At 61.6% G+C, this 22,300-nt stretch overlaps 1 protein-coding gene across 1 annotated transcript in view; it reads left to right on the forward strand.

The window, feature by feature from the left end:
* DAGLA (diacylglycerol lipase alpha) overlaps positions 1–22,300 on the forward strand; it is a 61,559-nt gene that overhangs the window by 30,030 nt on the left and 9,229 nt on the right. Inside the window, exons 2-12 of the mRNA XM_042905418.1 lie at positions 7,716–7,854; positions 8,250–8,461; positions 9,809–9,910; positions 10,352–10,490; positions 13,774–13,861; positions 15,722–15,856; positions 16,081–16,158; positions 18,050–18,174; positions 20,942–21,095; positions 21,474–21,557; positions 21,683–21,760. Of these exons, the coding sequence (XP_042761352.1) occupies positions 7,760–7,854; positions 8,250–8,461; positions 9,809–9,910; positions 10,352–10,490; positions 13,774–13,861; positions 15,722–15,856; positions 16,081–16,158; positions 18,050–18,174; positions 20,942–21,095; positions 21,474–21,557; positions 21,683–21,760 (1,290 nt within the window). The 5' untranslated portion in view covers positions 7,716–7,759. The remainder of the gene's footprint in view (positions 1–7,715; positions 7,855–8,249; positions 8,462–9,808; positions 9,911–10,351; positions 10,491–13,773; positions 13,862–15,721; positions 15,857–16,080; positions 16,159–18,049; positions 18,175–20,941; positions 21,096–21,473; positions 21,558–21,682; positions 21,761–22,300) is intronic.

Below are 22,300 nucleotides of genomic sequence, written 5' to 3' on the forward strand. Positions count from 1 at the left end.
CACATAGACGCGGCCTCAAAGCCCGACCTGGCCCCTCACTCATTAGACTGTTGAACCCCCGGAGCCTCAGTTTGCCCCCATGCGACGTGGGAGCAGCCATACCCACCCCTCGGGTTGGAGTGAGGGGCAGGGGAGGCACCTCCCCTTCAAGGCTGTCCCGGTGGGGAGGACGGGGAAGGCGCTCGTTAGTCTAAGACTCAGGGGGCTCAGGGCACAAGTGGTGGCGGGTGCCCCTCCTGATCCCAGACGCACCAGGCGCCCTCTTCTAGTCCCAGGGCCTGAGGCTGGGAGGGCCCATCTCATGCTGAAATCCGGCCCCAGCCCTGGGCAGGCTCAGCTCTGCCTTCTGCTCCGGCACAGCTGAGGCGTGGAAAGCAACAGCTTTTGGGTCCCTAACTTGGGTGGCACACACCCGGGCACAGGCTGGTGGCGCACACGGCCCCCCAGCCCACGCATGCTTTGTCTCTGTCGCTCCTTCCCCCTTCCTGTGCCTTCCAGAGCCCAGCCTCTGGGGCCAAGACCCCAGGAAGGAGAAGGGGCTTTCAGGGTGGAAGGGACATGTGGGTCTCAGTGTCTGTGCCTGGGAAGCGGAAGTCCGACGGAAGGAGGCACAGATTTTTTTTTTTTTCCCTTTCAAGTAACTCAAGGAGGCTGCTTGAAATCCCAGCTCGGCCTTGTCCTTGTCGCGGGATCCTTGGGCAAACGCTGCACCTCCGCGAGTCGTGGTTTCTTCATCTGTGAAGCGGGGGTAACCGAGGCTAGAATAAGACGACATTTACAGTGTTAGCTCTGTGCTCTCTCCTGGCTCCACAGCCTGCTGACCTCGAGACAGGCCATGGGACAACCACTCGGGGCTCAGGCTTCCTCATCCGCAGAACAGGCCGACACCCACTCTCTCCCACGTGGCGGTGCGACCGTGAGTCCGCAGCCAGATGGAGACCCAGAGAGTCCTTTATGGTTTTCCAAGGCCCTGCCTCCTTGCTCTGTAGGGGGAGCTTTGAAGCCAGCGCCTGAGTTCAGAAGCAGGCGGTTGGTTGAGTCCTGCTCCTCAGAAGCAGCGCAGTGGCGAAGACACGGCTTCTGGAACCAGGCTGCCTCCCACAGTTGTTCTGAGGACGAAGAGAGATATGGTTACAAGGGGCTTAGACGAGACCCCAGACTTGGTAGGCAACTAACAAATGCCAGAAGAAGCAGAAGGACTGAGTCCCAGACTTACAGGCGGGCCATCTCCTCCCCATCACCCTGACACCCTGGAACCACCCTGCCGTCTCAGGAAATCAGAATCCGGTTTCTGCGTGTTGAGCCCCTCCCCGTGCGGGTGCTCTCACGGAAGCCACATAAGTAAACCGGGAGGTTAACTAGCTCTCTAACCAGCCGTGAAGCTGAGAAGTGGAGGGGTTAGGATCTGACCACCACCGAAGCCCGTGCTCTGGACGCTGATAAGGAGGGGCAAGAGCCATCTGCCAGCACAGTTTCAAGCAAGAGGGTGGCCCATCGGCGAGCCCGCCCCAGTTAGGATAGAGCCTCTGGGGGCCGCCATTCACCCTGCAGGCTGCCGGGGGCCCGGCCTCACTGTAGTCATTCCAGCCCCAAGTCAGATGCCCTTCCCCCACCAAGACTAGACAAGCTCCAGCATCCAACACAGAAAGAATCTGAGCCAGACCGAGAGAGCCTGGCAGACAGCACGTGCCTGTCCCTCTCACCTCCTGATTTCAAAGCCCTTTGAAATCCCATTCATTGTGGGCACCAAAGATCAAAATACCCTGCAGAGCTAAAAGAGCCCTTTCAGGCTGCCCAATTTCCCTTTTTACTTTGGCCACCAGGAAGCATGGAGTCTAGTAATAGTCTTACATGTAGTTCCTGTGAGGACCTTTAAGTCTTACCCGTGTGCAACTGATTCCCCCCAACCTTCTGTTTTGATTTCCTTAGCTTTTGTTCTGAAGCTTGTTTGTTCTTCAATCTGTAGTCCACCTCTTCATTGTTTCTGGTTCCTCTAAGGCACATGCAACCATTTATTGTCAAATTAAGTAAATAATAACATAAGTACAAAAACGCAAGCCTCCTATTAATTGCCCAGGCTCGTCATTCTCCAGAGGAGGAAACTGAGGTCTGGAGGGGCAGTGACACTCCGGCCTGGGGACACTGCTCTTGGGGCAGGACTGGTGGCTCTAGGATGTGGCTAGACCTGGCCCAGTCGCCAGCCTCGGCAGGCAGGGGTAAACTGAGGATCCAGGGAAGGAGGACTTGGGTCTGAGGTCTCTTTTCTGTCCTCTGCCAGCTGAGCTGCAGAGTAGTGGGGACCCTGCCATGGGAGGTGGCGGGCGAGCCAGCCGTGAATGACTCTGTTTGAAACTTATAAGTGGTTGATACCTTCTTGTGGGTGGATCTCGGGCAAGGGAGCGCATGTGGAGCGGCCAGTTTCTAAGAGGGTTATGCGTCAGGAGCATGAAAGAGAGATCTCTTGCAGGGAGTTCGAGGAGGGTGTGCGTGAGGAAGGGGGAGGGAGGGAGCCCGCCCCGGGTCTCTGGGACTGTGTGTCCATCCCCCCGGGCGTGACACCACAGGGCTGGAAGTGTGGGGAGGCCAGGAGCCTCTGGGGCCTTTCTGAACCTCGGTTTCCTCACCCATAAAAGGGGGCGACGGGACTGTTTCTGAGCCCCTCCTAACCAACATCCTTCATTAGGTGTGGGCCTTGGGTGGCAGTAGGTATGACCTGTGTCTCCCACCCGCAGAGTCTCTGAGCCTCAGTTCCTCCTTCGGAAATAGTGCTGGCAGGGGAGGATTTGCTGGGCACTTGGCTGTGTGACAGCTGCTGTCTTAAGTGTATGGCTCACTTAACCCTGTGACAGTTCTGAGGGTAGGTACTGTTCTCAGCCCAGTTTAGAAACTGAGGCATGCAGAGGTTAAGTAACGTGCCTAAGGTCACACAGACAGTAAGTGCGGAGCCAGCTTTCAGGCATGGTCTGTTTTTAGAGTGTGCAGACTGAGTGCTGTTGTCACCCGCCTCCCTGCTGTGAGACCAGAACTTGGGACACAGGAGATGCTCACCTGCTGTCAGGCCCTGTGGTTATCCCTCCTTTCCAGCTCTGGCCAAGTGGGAGATCTCATGGGCTGACCTGGAAGCTGGGGGTGGCCCTAGACGGCCTCCCAGAACACATCACCCTGTCTCCCGTGGGTGCCGGGCTCACCCTGGCTCCGGCGACCTGACCCTACTCCCGTCTCCCACCAGCCCTGGGCCATCAGGAGGACAGATACAGCAGCCGTACCCTCCTTCCTCACCTGGGGGCTCTGGGCACCGTGCTGGCTAGGACCAACTGTGGGAGGGCTCTTCTCCCCAAAACCGGCTCCCAGGGCCAAGCCCAAGGGGACCTTAGGATTAGAGGATGAGGCCCAGCCTGGGGCGCTTTAGCCAGCAACCTCCCAAGGCCCATCCATGGTGAGGGCATCCAGGTTAGCCTGTCTGGGCTTACACCTGTTCAGTAAGGCCCCTGCCCGCCAGCTAGAGCCAGCCATGGGCATAGACAGCATCTGCCCAAACCTCAGCACCCAGTCACAGATCACCCTGCCAGGAAGTCCCCAGAAAGCCCCCCAGGAGCTGTCCCCCCAGGACAGCCCCACAAATGGATGCTTCGGGTCTGCCGGGGCCTGTGCAGGCCCCAGTGACATCGTCCGAGCCAGTTCCAGCTACAGTGCTCTCAGGAGGGGTGTTATCCCAGCTTTGCAGGCAAAGAAACTAAAGCCCTGGTCAGGAGAGCCAGAGGAGGGGAAGATGGTTGTCCCTCGGTGGTCAGGGGAGGCGCTGGGGTGGGACGTTTCCCAAAAAGCCAAGGACATGAGCTAAGAGGGAAAGGAGCCCTGTCCTCTCTGGCACTATGGCTGGAGGAGAGGTGTTGCAGCAGCTTTGGCCGGGCGGGGGGGGGTTGGGGGGGGGGAGGCCGCACCTGTGGTTCAGGACACTGAGGCCGATGCCAGGTAAGACGTGCTCGCACCCCAGGGGCTCCGAGTGCGTGTCAAACACCGCAGGACCCAGGCCCTTAGGGACCCCCAGTTGAGCCGGGGCAGGGATAGGCAGCGAGGCATAGACACGTTTACTATCAGACATGATACCCTGGGATGAGAGGTCTGGGGGTCCCATAAGGGAGCAGCCTGTTGTACCTGTCAAGAGTGGGTTTCAGAGAGGCCATGACTTTGGGCTGGCCTGGAAAGCTGAGTAGGATTTTGCCTGGCAGAGGAACTGGAGCAAGCAATGCACGGACTCTTCCAACAGGGTGTTTTTTAGGGCGATGTAAGTTTTGGGGGGAGTTGGGAAAGAAGGGTGGGGCAGTGTGAGGAGGGGATGGAATCCCCCGCCCACAGCCAGAAAGAACTGACTAGCTTAAGGCAGGCTCTGTACTCGTATCTGCCTATGCCCTGGATCCCCGGGAGTTGGAGAGCATTTTCCTGGTCCAGGACTCAGAGAGGGCCAGGCACCCGCACAAGGTTGCACAGCCTGCCAGCTGGAGACTAAGCCACTGTCCAAGGGGCTTGGACTTTATCCTGCAGGCATGGGAGCCCTGGAAGGTTTTAAAAGTAGCAGAGAGCCTGTACCTTTTTAAAAAAGAGTTTTGTATTTTCAGAAAGAGGCACTCCCCAGGTGATTGGTACTTAACTTGGGAGCCTGAATCACCAGCAGGGAAATGGGGCTTTGTGGATGGGGGAAGAAAGGGACCACCAAGGGCTACTCAAGTCAATCCATCCACGTGAGGGGGGTCTTGGCACCCCATTCAGACCTGCCAGAGCTGGGGGCCTAGCCAGGGGCTGCGGGGAGCCCCCAGAAGTGCCTCCGTTCTTCCCCGCTGGAGGAGGCACCACTCCTGCCCCAGAGATGCCACTGGTCCGGGGTGAGGAGGGGAGGCTGTGAGCCCCACAGATGCAACTGTTGGAGGGCATCGACCCTGTGCCCCAGGGAAGGAGAGCGAGAGGAGGTGCTTTGTGGCAGCCCCAGACCAGGAAGTAGCCTCTGCCCCCCCGCCCCCCTCTGAGACATTTCCTGCAGATGAAATCACATCCCCAGCAGGGGAACAGGCCCCCATTGTGAAGGGCTGGGGTCTCAGAGAAAGGGCGCCTTTCAAGCCCTTAAAAATAGCAGCCCTGAGATCCATGAATCCACATGGAGTGAAGCGGCCCAGCCTCCCCCAGCGGCACAGGCCCTGTGACCCCCATCCCACACCGTGACCTGTCATTGACCAGCCACAGTATCCACTAGCCCAGGCGGGGGAGGGGTGGCCGGTTCCCACCCCCACCCCCACCCCCCAGGCTCACAAGCTCTTCCTCTGCCTCGCCCACTCCCTGAGCCCCTCCCTGCCATTATCCAGCACCTCTGGGGCCTCTGCTGGCATTCTCTCCCGTGGTCCTCCCCAGAACTTTAGCAGGTGGGGTCGAGTGACATTTTACAGATGAGGAAACTGAGGCACAGCTAGTAAGTCACACAGTTAGTGGGTGTCGGGGCCCCGGTTTGAAGCCAGGCAGCCGGGGCACCCGGCCCTGTGCCAGGATCCTGGGGTGGTGGGCTGGCCCCGGGTACAGGCTGGAGGAGCAGGGCACCCGGTGGGATCAGCCCGAAGGAGCCCTGCCACGTGAGCTGGGTGGGCACTGGCAGCGGCTGTGGCTGTCGGCCTCAGGCCGGTCGCCCCCTGAGCCTGGGCAGAGGCTGGCACTGCGGGCATCACTCCGGTGGCTTGACAGAACTGACAGGCCTTCGGGTACCTCCGCAGGGCCAGGGGCCAGGCTCTCCCCATTTCCCGCTGGAGCGCAGGGAGGGCAGGGCTGTGCGCACACACGCAGGTCGCGTGTGAGTTCGCAGGTATGAGGTGAAGGAGTGGTAGCCGGTCTAGACTCCTAGAGGTGAAGGGTGGGGATGCCCCTTGGGGGATGGGGGAGGGCCCTCTGCAGGGCCCCCCCGAGAACACGATGGGTGGGTGGCTGGCAGAGGCAGGACCCTCCAGCCCCCCTAGGACGCCACACCCCTTCCTCCCGCCACCGCAGGGGTCTGGGCGGAGTAGCGCTTAGAGGGGATGGGAACTGCAGCACCTGCCGGGACCCAGCTGGTCCCCTGCGCCACCTGGAGACGGGAGGGGCTGGGGAGACCCGCAGCTGAAACACCAGCTGTTGGCAGCGCTGGCCGGCCCCAGCCCCTCCTGGGACCCACCGGCTGGAGCCCCGGCCCTCCACCCCCGGCCACCCCACCCCACCACGCGGCTCCCGGGCTCTTCATCCTTCTCCCCACTTCCCAGAATCCGCGCTCTGACTCCTCCTTGGAGAGAGTGGGATGATGTCACTTCCTGAGGGGGGAGGAGTAGGCACGACCCCGACAGGCTAGCCCGCCCGCCCGCCGGGCCGCCAGCTCGCGGGGAACAGCCTGGCAGCGGCTGAAGTGGCTGCACCAGGGGGAGAGAGAGACGGGCTGGCTTGGACATGCCGGCTGGCCCCCCGGCCCCATGTCCCCTCATCCAGCCTGAGGGCTGTGCCCACCGGCCGGGGGATACCTGGTCACTTGCTTCCCGAGTGATGCTGGTCTCCGAGGACACTCGCTTTCCCCGGAGCGGTCACCGGGGAGAGGACTTGCCGCCCGCCTCTGGACCAGGTGCCATGTAAGCCTCTGGGCCTGGGGGCAGCTGCCCACCAGCGGGGGCGCCCACCCCCCCTACGGCAGGGAGTCCTCTGCACAGTTCAGCACAGGGCTACCCTGGAGCCCCTCACCAGCATCTCCCCGAATGACCCCCCTGTGGGGAGCCTCCTGGCCCGCAGCACTACCCTTGCTCCTGGGGCTCTAGGGAGTTGGGGGTCCCTGGATTCCTGGGCACTCCTCCCTGAGCTTGCCTGTGGCGAATTTGAACTCCGCGGCTTCGGAGAGTTTTGAACTGGGCGGCAAAGGTTGCGCGGCTCAGCATGGGCATGGAAGGTGTGGCTGCCAAGACGGGGTGCCCTGCAGGGCCCAGTCACCACCCTTCGAGTAGAGGGGCTGGATGGCCCCCATCATGCTCCTGACCCCGGATCCCAACTATGCCCCTCCCTACCAAGGGGCATAGCTGTGGTTGGGCATTCTGCCTGATGAGTGTAAAATCAAGTCACACTCCCAGGGGTCCAGCAAAGCAAGAAACTGAAGAGCTCATTCAACAGCTCCTTGCTGAGCACCTCCTGCGTGCTGGGCGCCCTCCCGCCTTTACGCTCGGCCCACGTACGCCCTTACCCCCACCTTCCCCAAGGTCTTCAGCCTTCTGCTTGTTTGTTTTGGGCTGAGAAGCCCCCATCCCACCCCAAGGACTGCACGCACTGGCCAGATCTGGAAAAAAGGCAACAGGGGAGCTGGGGGCTTTCCTGATCCCACGTAGGGAGAGGCAGGGGGTGAGCCCAGGTCTTTAACGGAACTGGGAAGTTACTGCTGCGGTGACCCCAGGGAGAGCCGGTCCCGAAGGGCCAGCACCAGTCTCGGGGACAGGAGAGTCCTCAGGCATAAGGCCAAAGCCAGCGTCTAGCTGCTGAGGTCCTTTATATTGGCTCTGGGGGTGTGGATAGGGCCGGATGTAGGTCCTGCCCCGGGATGGATCAGCATTTCCGATGGCCTGGAAGCCCGTGGGCCGTGGGGCCTGGGAGGGATGCTCGCGTGGTGGCCACGCCTGGCCAAGGAGTATGCCACGGCAGCCCAGGCAGCCACAGGGTCCTCTGCTGTCTTGCAGGAGGTGAGCACCAGGCCCGCTGAGCCTCTGCAGAGCCGCCAGCCATGCCCGGGATCGTGGTGTTCCGGCGGCGCTGGTCTGTGGGCAGTGATGACCTCGTCCTGCCGGCCATCTTCCTCTTCCTCCTGCACACCACCTGGTGAGTCTTGGGGCCATGCCACAGGCCTGGAAGAAGGCCTTCTGGCCATCCGTGCTGCCCCTGTCATGCTCCCAGCTCCTAGGAGTTCGTGTCTGGAACCCCCACCACCTAGGGACATACCCACGTGGTGCCCAGAGGCCTTGCCTGGCCACCACTGGCCCTGGCCCCGTGACTGGGCAGGGCCGCCGCTGCTGTCCCCCCGCAGCTGGCAGCTGGGCTCCCTGCTCTCGCCTCCCTGTTCCCGGCCGCCCGTGTCCTCAGAGGCACTAGATAGCAGGAGGACGGTGCTCCTGAGCCTGAAGCCGTGGAGCCCTCCAGCCGCTGAGTCCTGGCTGGCCAGGGAGCTCGGGAGGTGCCCGCGCGGCCTGGCCCCTCTCACGTGCGCGTTTCCCCAGGTTTGTGATCCTGTCTGTGGTGCTCTTCGGCCTGGTCTACAACCCCAACGAGGCCTGCTCCCTGAACCTGGTGGACCACGGCCGCGGCTACCTAGGCATCCTGCTGAGCTGCATGATCGCCGAGATGGCCATCATCTGGCTGAGCATGCGCGGGGGCATCCTCTACACAGAGCCCCGCGAATCCATGCAGTACGTGCTCTACGTGCGCCTGGGTAAGGGCCACCCGCCTCGGGTGGGGGCGGCTCCGGACCACCCCCACCTCCACCCTCCTCTCGCGCTCCGTCATTCATCCAGCCAACATCTGGTGGGCGCACGCGATGGGCCAGGCCCTGGGCCAGCACCAGGGTCCAGCGGCGAGCCAGCAGGCTTACTGGGCTTACGTTCTGGACCAGGGGGGTGGGCGGACGGTGGCCTGAGGGCCACATCCAGCCTGCCGTCTGTTTTTGTAAATAGTTTTATTGGAACCCAGCCACACTCATTCGTTTACGCGCTCACTCCCTATGGCTGCTTTTGCATGACTCTAGCGGAGCTGAGTAGTCATGACAGAGAATAGGACCCGCAAGTGTAAGATACTTACTCTGGCCCTGACTGAAAGAGTTCTTTGGCCCCTGTTCTAGGCCAAGTGCGTCTCTTCAGCTGCTTTGAAATCCTCCCCCAGGCAGCGCTCCCCTTCCCCGGAAGCCTCTCCGGGGCCCAGATTCGCTCCCTGGGGGGCCGGCCTGTGTTCTCTTTCTGGGCTTCGGTTCCAGCTGCTGTTCCCGGTGTTTCCTCGTGAACGCTTCTCTGGGGCTTCTGTGAGCTGCGCTAAGCCCTTCCCCTTGCTAAGTGAGGGAGGAGCCATTTTTGATCTCATTTTACAGATGAGGAATCTGGGGCCCAGGGAGGCTAATTAGCTCCCTTCAAGGTCACACGGCTAGTCTGTGTGTGTGTCAGAGCTGGGGTTTGAACCCAGGTTGTTTGTCTCCAAAGCCTGGAGTCTGAGCTGCCCCAGGTGCTGCCTGTGGAGCCGGGGTCTCTAACGCTGCCCCGCGTCCCCACACCCCCCGGCCTGGGCAGCCGCAGCGGCCTGCTGGGGTTCCTCCTTCCTCCCTCCTGAGGGCCGGAGCCTCCTCCTGGGGAAATAGCAGTCTCTATGAGTGAACCCTCTCCCATCTAATTCTCCACAGTCCTGTAACGCAGACGTCATCACTCCATTTTACAGATGAGGAAACGGAGGCCCAGGGAATTAGGTAACTTGGCCAAGATATGCCTGATACCGGAGTTCACAGGCATAATTCTAAAATCCTGAAAGAACAGAGAAATGCCACTTCATCCTCCGCCTTTCCAGGGGGATCACCCTCTGAGGGGGAACCTCAGGGGCCCTTGGGCATTTAAGCTGGAACAGGTGGCGGGCATGCTGTGGCGGGACAGAACGGTGGCGGGACCGCCGTGCCCCGTGGGCCCCCTCTGCCGCGAGGCTGGTGGCCCTGCCGCAGGAGGGACCGGGCGGAGGTTCCGGGGCCCTTCCCTGGCAGGCCCACCCTGGCCATCCTTCAGCCAGCACCCTGCTCTCCTTGCAGCCATCCTGGTGATCGAGTTCATCTATGCCATCGTGGGCATCGTCTGGCTCACTCAGTACTACACCTCCTGCAACGACCTCACTGCCAAGAACGTCACCCTCGGTATGTGAGCCAGCCCCCCCCCGCCCCCGCCGGGGGTTGGAAGGGACAGGGTCAGCTTAGAGAAGAGGAAGCTCAGGCACCTCCCAGGGCAAAGGGTTTCCGTGAGGACACTGGGCAGGATGGCGGTGGCCTTTATCCTGCGGTCTGCCATCCCGCCTCAGAGGAACCTGTTGTGTGCGGGGGGCGGGGGGGCGCAGCCTCACCAGAAACCCACAGAGCTGGCCGCTCTGAACCAAGGGTGGGCCTTGGGGTCATGGCTCAGGGGGACTCGGGGGGGCACGGGGACAATCACGGGGACAACCAGGTGACCAGAGGCCGGGGCCGGGGGCTTCTGAGCCTGGCGGTGACAGGGAGGCTCCGGCGCCCCTTTCCCCAGAGCTGGCGAGCCAGGGAGGTCCCCCCCAGCACCTCCCCACCTTGTTTCCCACCGCCGCCCCGTAGGGATGGTCGTCTGCAACTGGGTGGTCATCCTCAGCGTCTGCATCACCGTCCTCTGTGTCTTCGACCCCACGGGCCGCACCTTTGTCAAGCTAAGAGCCACCAAGAGGCGGCAGCGCAACCTCCGGACCTACAACCTCCGGTCAGTTGGCTGGGCGGGCGGGCGGCCCCCTAGCAGGTGCGCGGACAGGCGGGCACAGCCGGCCCCGAGCCGCCCAAACCGCAGCTCCGCCTGTGTGAGCCACGGGCATTGGCCAAAGTCTTAACGTCTCCCTGCCTCAGTTTCTTGGTCTGTAAAGCGGGAATAATGACAGCTCCTGCCTCCGACGGCTGCTGTGAGATTTAAATAAAATAAGCGGGAAGTGCTTAATGCTGTGCTCACACGCTTGGTACGTGCTCGGTAAATGGGACCGTTGTTACCATTGCCTTCGTTTTCAGTGCTTTTTTGTTTTTCTTGTTTCTGTTTTCATTTATTTTGAGAGAGCACAAGAATGTGCATGCGTGCAGGGGTGGGGCAGAGAGAGGGAGAGAGAGAAGCCCAAGCAGGCCCCACATAGGGCTCAAGAGCCCGATGCAGGGCTGGAGCTCACGAACTGTGCTGCCGTGACCTGAGCCAAAGCTGAGAGCCAGACATTTAAACGACTTAAGCTCACTTAAATGACCAAGCCGCCCAGGTGCCCCCATCTTCAGTGCTGCTAATCACAAGGGTCATAATAGCACGAAGCATGCATAACCCAAGCCAAGCATCACGTGTGCTAACTAACAGCAGCTCTGTGAGGTCACCCCTATAACGCAGACAGAGCTAGGACACAGAAGTTGTGTGACTTGCCTGAGTGACACAGCCAGGATATGATGGAGCTAGGCTCAAGCTTTAGGAGATCTGGCTTTAGGGCCCTTGCTCCTAACCACTTGGCTAGGCTGCCTCTACGATTAAGGGACCTAGAGAAGGTTAATCAAGGAAGGCTTCCTGGAGGAGGTAAGTTTTGCACAGCGTTTAAAAGAAAGGGGAAAGCTGTGCCATGTTAGAGGAAATGAGGGAGGGAATCGAGGGTCATAGCGATTCCTGTTTCCTGAAAGAAAAAGAGAGGGGAGGGGGGCTTCCAGGGTGCCCCGTGGTGACTCTACTAATGACCCAGGCTCTATGAGGACCCCCTTTTGCACCATCAGTCCACTGGGTCATTCTCCAACCCTGGTGCTGTTAGGAGACCCATTCTATCGATGAGGAGGAGTCAGTCCCAGAGAGGACAGGTCACTTGCCACAGGTCATGCTGATGAGAGTGGTCGTGGCGACTCCGTCTGCAGGGCAGGGGAATCAGGAGCCCTCAGCCGGGGCCGCGGGTCCCCCAGGGACTCTCCCCACCCCGCCCTCCTGCGCCTCCGCTCTGGGCTCCCCTCAGGCCCTCCACGTCAGCTCGGCTCAACGGCCAGAGCCACACCCGCGCCTGGGCTGGCCACCTCCCAGCCCAAAATACCAGGTCCCGGAGCCAAGGCCCTGGAGCCCGTTTTCCCTGGCGGTGCAGTGGGCCACCACCACCCCGTCCCATTTTCGCGCTCAGAGCCCACGCCCCCACCCGACCTGGTTTCTGGGCTCCTGGGGCCCTGGGAAAAAAAAAATCTCCCCTCTCTGATTCTGGGTAATTGCCCTGGGGGCCCAGGGAAGCCAACGCCTTTGCAGTTGGGGGCTGTCGGTTTAATTAGAAAGTTTTCCTGTGGTTTCTGGCCCTGTGGGGGCAAGAGGCCTCAGAGCTCGGGGCTCCGACCTGTTGCGTCTTCTCCAGCTCTCCGCAGGGGTCGGGAGGGCAGCCTAGGCTGCAGCTTGGTTAATATGACCACCTCTCACTCGGGCTGGTCTCCGCTGGCCCTCCCTCAGCTCTGAAAGCCAACAGTTTTTTTAACAAGGACATTTTCAAGCCTGCCTGCCCTTTCTCCACTTCCAGGAGAACGACACTGACAGGTTATTTTAGCATCTGGAAGTCAGGAAGCTGTTTAAGTCCCGGGCCCTCTCTCCTTCCAGGGAAATCTCGTAGGGGTTGGGAGAGAGATTATTCCCAGCGCTATTCCCTGGGAGCCTTGACCTTGGATCTTCACAGGGGTGTCTTCCCTCCCTTCACTTTAGTGAGCCCCGGGGCAGAGGGGTGCTGGGTCCATGAACTTTCTATCCAGATTCAGTGTCTCTCTGCCGGTGTTGGTCTCCAGTAGCCTAACTGATGCATGAGGCCAAACCTGTCACTGGCTCCATCTGCCACCTGGTGGACCTAAGGGGTAGTGCAGTCAAGTGTATAGTCAGCACTTTCCGTCAACCAGAGGCCCAGCAGCAAATACTCTTTAAAAGCCCATTAGATTAGAAAGAGTTAAAGAATGTGATGCTCTGGGAACCCAGCTTGCCAGCATGCTGTCCCTTCATCAAGCCCCTGGCAGGTGGGATGTTGGTTTATGACATAAGGCTGCCCAGGTCCCTTAGAGCTGGTAGATCCCAGAAGCGGCAATTCCCTTCTATCCTTCGCACCCTTTCCTAACCCCCTCCTCTAGCCCTAGAAAGCTCTGTGGCTTTCCCTGTTCCTTGTGGCCCACTGCCTTACGGAGCCAGGGCTGCAGGAAGCAGCCCCTAGCTGCAGAGAGAAGCCAACAGGCTCGGCAAGGAGGGCCTGGCCTGTCACTCCTGATGGATACTAAGAGCCTTGCAGCCATTCGGGGCCACCCCTACTAACCACCAAGCATCAGGGTCTGAAGGGGCTGGAGGGAGGGGGAGGGCACACGTCACAAAAGCAAACCAGCCCTGTCTTGCTCAATCTGGAAACTGACATCTTTAATGTTGGTGCTCTTAAATTCACACCCAAAACACCCCGATTTCGGGGCACCCAGAAATTGGAAGGGGCCCAGTGGATAATTGGCCGGTTGCTCTGCCTTTGGGTACAGACTCCTGGATACCCTGACTCCCCATCAGAGCAGCTAGACAAATTGGGACGGGGTGGGGGGTGGTGGGAATAGACAGGCGCCAGCCATGCAGATGAAAGGTGGAGGCCCTTGTCCCCTCTTATGTAACAGAGCCAAGGCGTTGAGAAATACAGAGCCTCATCTGGCCCTTAAACTCCCCCCAAATACAGGGAGGGAAATCCTTTCCAAGGGGAAGTAAGTCTGTCCAACAGGTCTGCTCCGGGTTTCACAGTGACTTGGCTGAGAGGCCCAGCACCCTGCTGTTGTCTCCCAGGGCTCATAGTTTGTGCCGTTGGATACCCGAGCAGTCCCCAGTTTGGGCTCCCACCTCTGAAGCCCCCAGGCCCAGGCCTGTTCTCTCCTAGACCTCCTGCCGGGGAGCCCTTTGCTGCGATCCTGGGAACAGGCTGCCCTGTTTCCATCCCATCTGAACCTAGGCTCTTCCGGTCCCGTCCCCTGACCTCACACATACCAATTCTCCCCCTCTGCAGGCACCGCTTAGAGGAGGGTCAGGCCACCAGCTGGTCGCGCCGGCTCAAAGTGTTCCTCTGCTGCACTCGGACGAAGGACTCCCAGTCAGTAAGTACTGGGAAATCTCTCCCGTCAGGTTCACATCCTGCTGTCAGCCACTCCGGAGCCCTCACTCCGTGGCAGAGCCGGGCGGGGCGGGGCTGGTCGACGGGCGCCGCCGGGTTTTAAGCAAGAACGAGGTGACAGCCTGCTCACACGAGGATCTGTTATCCGCTGACCGCACTCCCTCCAGCAGGCGAAACAGCCGGTCCCCTGCTTTGTCGAGGGGACGGAAAGGTTTCGAGACCTTCCATCCACCCCCTTTGGAACTTACAGCCTAGTTTGGGGAGGACGTACTGAAAAACCAGGGTGGCCTGAAAGCAAAGAACAGCATGGGAACACAAGTGACTCTGGGAGATGCTTCGGAGCTGTCAAGTGCTGAGCCCCAGTCGCACCCAGTCAGCCTCCACACCCTGTGCTCCGCGGAGCAGCCGAGGGGTCGGGCCAGTCAGCGCCGGGCGCTACGGAAGAAAGGCCCGGTCAGCTGAGGGCGGCCCCTGGTGGGGCGGCAGGGCCCCCGGGGTCCTTGAGGCAGAGTACCCCCCTCCCCACCCCAGTGCTGGCAGGGCCCTTAGACACCATTTAGCGGCCCCTCCTCGTTTTACAGATCAGGCGGCTGAGGCCCAGAGGGCCCAGACTTGTTCAGCGTCCCACAGCTAGTTAGTGGCCGAGCCGGTGAGGTCAGGAGACCACTCCTCCCCGAGCCAGACAGCAAGTGCCCTCCATGGAAGCCGCCGGAGGCCCGAGTGGCTCCTTCCCACCAGCGGTCCCTGGTGAGCTGTGGAATGAGTAATCGGGTATAAGAGAGCCCCAGCCCCCTCCGTCCCTGGAGGTGGTGCCTCTCCGTCACTCTGCTGTGTTGCCGAAAGTTGGAACTGAGTGCCAACATTGAAAATCAGGGCGTTTACGTACGGGTCGCATCTCTAGACCTGGCTCGCGGCGCAGTCAGCCGGGGGCTGAGAAGCAGCAGGCTCGGTCTGGCCTCATTAGGCCTTTGAGTTTGCAACCCCTGATTTGTCTTCCCTTACAAGTGCCAGGCACTCAAGGGTGAAAGAAACCCAGCAAGAGAGAACCACTCGCCGCGAGTGTGTTCCCATCACAGCCTCCCCTAAGAGGTTAGGGAGGTGCTTCCAGACTTCTCCTCCGACTGAGGCAGGGAAGGCACTGAGCGCGCCGACCAGCGTGGCCGCCTGGCCCGGGCTCGGGCCGGCCTGAGGACCGGGCTTACAGGGAACCCGGGGAGGGGGGGGGGGGGGGGCCACTGGCCCAGAGTCGCACCTTCCTCCAGGCACATCGTGAGGGTCCCTGAGCCTGCAGCTGTGGGCAGCTGGGGGAGGGGGCCTGACACCCCAGAGGCTCAGCCCTTAGGAGGCCGTTCGAGGTCACAGCTGGTGGGAGGTGGGAAGAAACTCAGCGTGGAGAGGCAGCGGCCAGGAGCTCAGTTTTGGCTTCTCTGCTAGAGAGAAAGGCGGAGGAGAACAAGCCGGGCCGAGCAGGCCTTGATTCCTAGTGACTGGGGAAAGAACAGGAAATGGCTCACGTTGGCATCTGTGCGTGGTAGGCGGTGATGGTGAGTGCCGTAGGAGCTCTGAGGACAGAAGAGGGCCGGGAGGTGGAGGACGGACGAGGTTCGGTGGCTGTCCCAGACGGCTCTGGCCAGGTCCGCGGGGCCCAGAGCCCAGGCTAGGGCCCCTGGGGTCACGGCTGCAGAGGGCCACGTGGGGTTGGGCCCAGCTGGCGCCGTGCAGGTGCCGGGGCGAGCTTGCACCGGGCCCAGAGCAGAGCCCCGGCCCTGGGGGATTCACGCCCGGTCTCTCGCCCTCTCTCCCGCTCCCCTGCCCCTGCCTCCCACCCCCCTGGACCTCACAGGATGCCTACTCGGAAATCGCCTACCTCTTCGCCGAGTTTTTCCGAGACCTCGACATCGTGCCGTCCGACATCATTGCGGGCCTGGTGCTGCTCCGGCAGCGGCAGCGGGCCAAGCGCAACGCGGTGCTGGACGAGGTGAGCGCCCGCCCTCCTCCCGGCGTCTCCCTGCTGTCCCGGTGCCACCCCCCAGGTTTCCGGAGGTCACCCTCTGACGCCAGCTCCCCACCACACGCCCCCTTGGGGGGCATCGAGGCCCTTGGGAAGCAGGCAGAGTGAGAGCCGGGCGGGCCCGGACCCCCTTTCTCAGCCACGCAGCTGGACCTGGGACAGCCAGCCGCCTTTACACGCTGGTTTTACAGGCGAACAATGACATTTTGGCCTTCCTGTCTGGGATGCCAGTGACCAGAAACACCAAGTATCTCGACCTCAAGAACTCGGTGAGTCCGAAGCACCCCCCACCCTGCCTGCCCCCGGGTCCCTCTCCCTCTGCTGGGATGAGCTGAGCAGACCACCTGCCAGCCGCCCCGACAGCGGGCTGCACCTGCTCCTCCCTGAGTCCCCCTGCAGCTCTCCGGCCAGCCGCTCACCTTGGTTCACGCACCCCTTCATCCCGAGAAGCCCCACCCCCACCCCCATCACGCTGGTCCTCCGGACAAAACCCTGGAATCTGCTTAACCACACTCAGAACGTTTGGTCCTGGCCTCTTGAGGTTATCAAGAGCTTCACGGGGTGGGGGTGGGGGGGGAGCTGCTTTTATTATTTGCCGCTGCTGCTGTGGTCATAAAAGACAGCAGGACGTAACCCGCTGGTTTCAAGCTTTTTTGAGCAGCAGAACCTCTCCTCGGGCATCTTGGCTAGAAATCCGGTGTGTCACAGGTAAAGGTGGGGCCGGTCCTGTGGCCAGGGGAGCCCCCCGCCTGCCCCCCCCCCCCGCCCCCCGCCATACCTCAAGGGCCCTGTGTTCCCCGGGCTAAAACTGCAGCCGGCAGCCTCAGGAACAAACCCACTTAGGGACGCGTCAGCTCCGCCACTGTCGCCGTGACCTTGGGCGTGTCCCCATCCCCTCTGAGCCCGTCCCTGCGTGTGTAATGGTGCTGGGCCCACCTTCCACACAGAACTCCGGTGGGGAGAAGAGGAGCCATCCGGAGTCCAGTTCCCCGCAAGGTCTCGTCCGGGACCCTACTAGAAAGGATTTACCCCTTGTAGCTAAATCCCCTAGAAAAGCCTCCGTCTGTCCCCACTGCCCAAAGTAGGTGTTCGTGTCCCCTCTGAAAACAGCCCACCCACGGCAGGTGCCCAGCCCAGCCGGGCTTCCCCGGGGCGGCCCTGGGCTCTCTCACCATGTGAAGGGGGAGGGGCAGAGGCAGGCAGCAGAGCCTTGAGGTGCTGGGGTCCCCGCCCGCTGCTTGGCAAAGCCTGCCCGTGCCCCGCCCTCCAGCCAGAGCCAGGGAGGATGATTGCTTTCTTCAGCTCATTCCTAAAGAGCAGACAGGGCTGGCCCAGGGATGGTTCTACCCCTCTGGGCCCTTATTAAGGAGCTACCTAGTTCACTTCACGAGATGACTAATCACCCTCTTTAACTTTTACAAGGTGACTAATTCCCTCTAAGTGCAGGGGCCCTCCGGTGCCTGGCACACCCGGGACACTGGAAGCCGCTTTGCTGGGACACCTGTGCCTCCTGTGTCCTTCCAGCCCATCGGGCTGATGACAATAGCCACTGGCCTCAGACACCGGGTTTCACACTGGCGCCTTTCTCTGGAGAGATCCCAATCTGCTCCAGACGTCCCCTGGGAGCCTGTGATTTGACGCGTCAAACTGGAGTCTCCCCGGATTTGCAGACCAGGAACCCGAGGGCCGGGAGAGCCAGCTGACGGCTTCTCCGGTCACCCAGGGCCTGCAGGGCCAGCCCTGCCGCTCAAGGCCTGGATACCCCCAGCTGGAAGGGGTTAAATCTCCCTTCCCAGGCCTGATTGCCGAGGCGGGGGTGAATGCCACCCCGCCTCCCCCTCTCTTCCCTTGTCGGAAAAAAACGGGCAAGGAAATCGATCCAGCACTGCGAGTGTTTTTCTGTCCCCAAATCATTAATTCTGAGGCTGGAGCAGCAGGACAGGCCCCAGGAGGCTTCGTGCCCTGGTTGCACGAAGATAATTAGGGAAATGCAATTATCATCTAGAGGGGCGGTCCCTCCTCCACGGTGGGAGCCGGTGGGCCTACAGCCCCCGGGGAGGCTGGCAGGACCGCTCCCTCCTCCTTCCTGGGGAGCCCTTGGGCCCAGAGGCTGCAGGCGGAAAGGGCAAGGGGTGACTGACTCCGCTTCCTCTCTTCCAGCAAGAGATGCTCCGCTACAAAGAGGTCTGCTACTACATGCTATTCGCTCTGGCCGCCTACGGGTGGCCCATGTACCTGATGCGGAAGCCTGCCTGTGGCCTCTGCCAGCTGGCTCGGTCCTGCTCGTGAGTACCCCGTCCTGTCCTTCTGGCCGGCCAGTGCATGCGGAGGAGCCGAGGTCCCGCGGCTGGGCCAGCCTGTGGGACGCTCTCCCTGAACAGACTGTGCCTGCTGCCCTGCCCCACCTCCCCCGTGGTCTGCAACCCGCCCTTCCTCTCCTCCACCCCGCCTGTGGGCCGCGACCTTTCTAGTCGCGCATTATCCCCAGGCAGGGAAGAGCGTGGGTTTTGGAATCACGGAGATCCCAAAATCTGCTCTGAATCCAGATTTTGTCACCCGCAGCCTTGGGCGAGTCTACCCCCCCTACCTCTGCAAGGCTCGGTTTCTTTATCTGTGTAATGGGGATGCTGGAGCTCTTTTGAGAGGATTCAACGATAGCTGTCCAGCCTCTGGCACTGCTGGTTCCCTTCCCCTGCCGTGTCTGTCTCTACCTCTCTCAACCACTCCCCTCTGCCCACATCTTGCTCCCTCCTGCTCCTGTCCTGTACTCTGCCTCTCTGAAAGAAAGGATTTTCTGCAGCCCGTGTCAGGGGCCTGGTGGACTGTGCTTCCCTAAGTGGACCAGAGAAGGGCACAGCTCCAGGAGGGGCCCTTCCCCGTCCTCGGTGTGTCCACCCTCAGTGTGGCCCAGACAGAAGGAGGACAGCTCCCTGGCTCCCTGGTCCCGAAAGGCTGGCAGGCTGGGCGGCAGCTTCTGTCTGTGACACCCCTGCCCTTGGGGCAGCCACACCTCTCCTGCGGTGCCCTTTGTTTCCAGAAGGCTGGGTGGCCCTGGGGACCTGGTTCTCCCCATCCCCCCCCCGCCCCAGTGACTCACAGAGCGGACCACACACCCCACGCCCCCTCCCACAGCGGGTCCTCCCAGCGTCCCTGGGAGTCCCTGCCACTGCCTAAGAAGCTTCTTGAAATGAGCACCAGACCAGGAGTCCCGGGACCTGGGCTCTGACAGGCCCTGCGCCGTCACTCATGGGCAGGGTGGGAGCGTCATTTGTGCAGGCGGTGTCTGTCCCACCTGCACATGAGGTATTTCGGAAGCCAGGGAGTCACTGGCAGGCCGGGCACTCGGGGAGATATGCAGGCAGGAGGGATGCTGCTGTTTTTCCGCTCCCCGGTGCTGCAGGGAGAGAGAAGACGGTCCTCAAGGCCAAGGGTTCAAGCCCAGGTCTCTGTCCCTGAAGGCCACGCTGCGGTGGCCATGGGCTGACCAGGGTTAGAGAGAGGAGACAGCTGCCTGAGAACAGGAGTCTGGCCCCCAGACCCAGGCCGGCCCCCACTTGGCCCTACGGTTGGTGGGAGCCTCTCCCAGCGTGGGTTGAGGTGGCCACCCACCCCAGGCCCGGTAGCTTCCGAGATGCAGCCGGACCCTGAGTTTGCTTAGCGAGGCTACTCCTCATCGGGAGGTAACAATCCCTTAGATGCTGCTTGAGTGAAGACAAACCTCCCAGCATTGCCGAAATTCAGGCTCCTTAATAAAATCCCAGCTGTCATCTCAAGACAGCTGGCAGACCGCGCTCTTGTGTCCGCTCTGGGCTCCAGGGCCGGTCGGCTGGGTGCTGGCTCCCTCTGGTGGCCTGAGGAGCCCCTGCACCCCCTAGCAGGGTGCCCGGCTCTGACACTCAGCCCCTCGTTGAGGGGGATGCCTACCCCGTGTGCCTGGTGCTGGGGACACAGCGGTAAACCAAGCAGAGCAAAGCCTGCCCCGTGGAGCCATCGCCTGGTGGAGAGGTACAGACAGTACACAGACAGGGACCCAGAGCCCGATGGAGCAGATTGATGCTTTGGGGAAAAATAAAGTCGGATGTGTCGTCAGGCTGGGGAACGCTGGCAGGGGGGCCTGGCTGTGCTAGATGAGGTGTCCAGGGTGGACGTCCCCGTGACATACATTTGAGCAGAGGTCTGAAGGAAGTGAGAAGTCCTGTCATGAGATATGGCCAGTGCATCTGAGGGCAGTCAGGAAGGCCGGTGGGGCCGGTGGGGCCGGAGAGAAGTCGGAGGTCGCAAGCCAGAGAACCAGGGCCTGATGGGGCAGCGCCCTTGACCCTTGCAAGGACTCCAGCTCTGACAGTAGACAAGAAGGGCATCGCTGTAAGGTTTTGAGTGAAATGATGTGGCTTGACTCATGTCTCAGAGGCTCACCCTGGCTTCCGATCGAGAATGCCGAGGACAAGAGTAGAAGAGGGAGACCGGTTGGGAGGCCGCCACGACACTCCAAGCCAGAGATAATGGTGGAAAGGGTGGGCGCCAGGGAAGGTGGTTGGAGTCCGTTCTGAATCTGAAGGCAGGGCGAGCTGATGTGCCGACCGCCAGGCCGTGGGACGAGAGGTGGGGGGAGGACCCGAGGCCAGGTCCAAGTCTGGGACTGTGCACAGAGCAGCTGGGTGTGGGGGATTCAGGGAGCACGCGGGGGTGGACCATCGGGGACTGGGACCTGGCATGGTTGGATGGGGGCGTCTGGAGGCCGGGAGCAGGGCGGGCGGTTCGGTAGCTCGGAGGAGGTGTTCAGTGCCGGAGAGCAGGAGCAGGTGTGGTGAGCGAGAAGGCGGGAAGATCGTTGCTCTGGCGGAGGACGAGCCCCAGGAGGCTGCCAGTGAGGGAGAAGCAGTCCAGGGGTGAGGGGGAGAGAGCGTCGAGGGCGAGGGAGAGACCCACCCGGTCCCATGCTGCCAGGAGGCCAAGTAGGCTGAGGACCCTGGGACTTGCGAGGGAGGTTCCAGAGAGGACGGCAGAGAGAATGACTCTCCCGGGTCTCTGAGCCCTCTGCCACCTCACCAGGTGCTGCCTGTGCCCTGCGCGGCCCCGCTTCGCCCCGGGAGTCACCATCGAGGAAGACAACTGCTGTGGCTGCAACGCCATTGCCATCCGGCGCCACTTCCTGGACGAGAACATGACCGCGGTGGATATCGTGTACACCTCCTGCCACGACGCGGTGAGGGGCCGCCCGCGCCGGGCCTGCACTCCCTCTGGGGCTGGGAGGTGGTCCCCGACCCCACACGCAACACTGGGGCTTCTCAGCCAGCCTTTTGGGGGAAGGGATCAAGGGAATAAGCAGTGAGGGCCTGGGGAGGGGGCGGCGGTCTTTCTAGACCCTGCAGGCAGGACAGCTGCTCTCAGGCTGTCTGAGCTGGAGGGGAGGCTGGAGGGCAGGGCGGGCTGTGTGCCGGGTGGGGAGGGAGCCCCCGCCAGCCCTGCGGGGCCCAGCGGCCAGGGGAGCCGATTCCGTAGCAGGAAGACCTGCTCAGGTCACTCATTCCCCAAGTCTAGCCCCACCCCAAGGCCATTCGGCTCATGAACCCCCTTATCCTAGGTCTATGAGACCCCCTTCTACGTGGCAGTGGACCATGACAAGAAGAAGGTGGTGATCAGTATCCGGGGAACCCTTTCCCCTAAGGTATGCTGCCTGTGGCTCCCAGCCCGCCCCTGTGGACACCCTCACAGCCCCCAAGGGGTGCCTGTCATCCTCACCCCTCACCCCACCCCTCACCCCACCCCTCACCCGTCCTCTCTTTCCACAAGGATGCGCTGACAGACCTCACTGGTGACGCTGAGCGCCTCCCTGTGGAGGGGCACCACGGCACCTGGCTGGGACACAAGGTACGCCCCGTTCTGGGCCCCTTGCCTTCTCTCCAACCCTGCTGGCACACAGACCTGTCTTGTTGCTGCAGTGGGGGGCCTCCCTGCTTGTGCCACCCCCCCACCACCCCCCTGAGGTGCAGATTCGTCTAGAAGTTCACTGTGGCCCACCCACCAGGACCCCCACGGTCCTACCTGGCCCAGATACTGTCCCAGTAAAGCCTGAGGAGGCAGCACCTCACCCTACTTGACCTTCTGGCAGCACAGGACCCAGGGGGTCTCTCCCTCGCCCTCAGACGCTCTCTCCCCTCCCTCACTGGCAGCCTCCTGGGGCTCGTCCTCCACCAAACCACTGGTTTCTGGTAGACAGACATGCCACTCTTCTGAGCCTCAGTTTTGTCATCTGTGAGCTGGGACTGATGTGAGAAAGTATCCACCAGGCCCCACAGCCAGGTGGTCAGGAGGGCCAAAGGGGAAACAGGACAGGATTAGTGAGCTTCCAGCCACTGGTTTTTACTGGTCTCTAAAAGACCTCCCTCCCTCCCTGCCCGTGACACCCAC

This window comes from Panthera leo, chromosome D1 (assembly GCF_018350215.1).
Source record: "Panthera leo isolate Ple1 chromosome D1, P.leo_Ple1_pat1.1, whole genome shotgun sequence".
NCBI lineage: Eukaryota > Metazoa > Chordata > Mammalia > Carnivora > Felidae > Panthera > Panthera leo.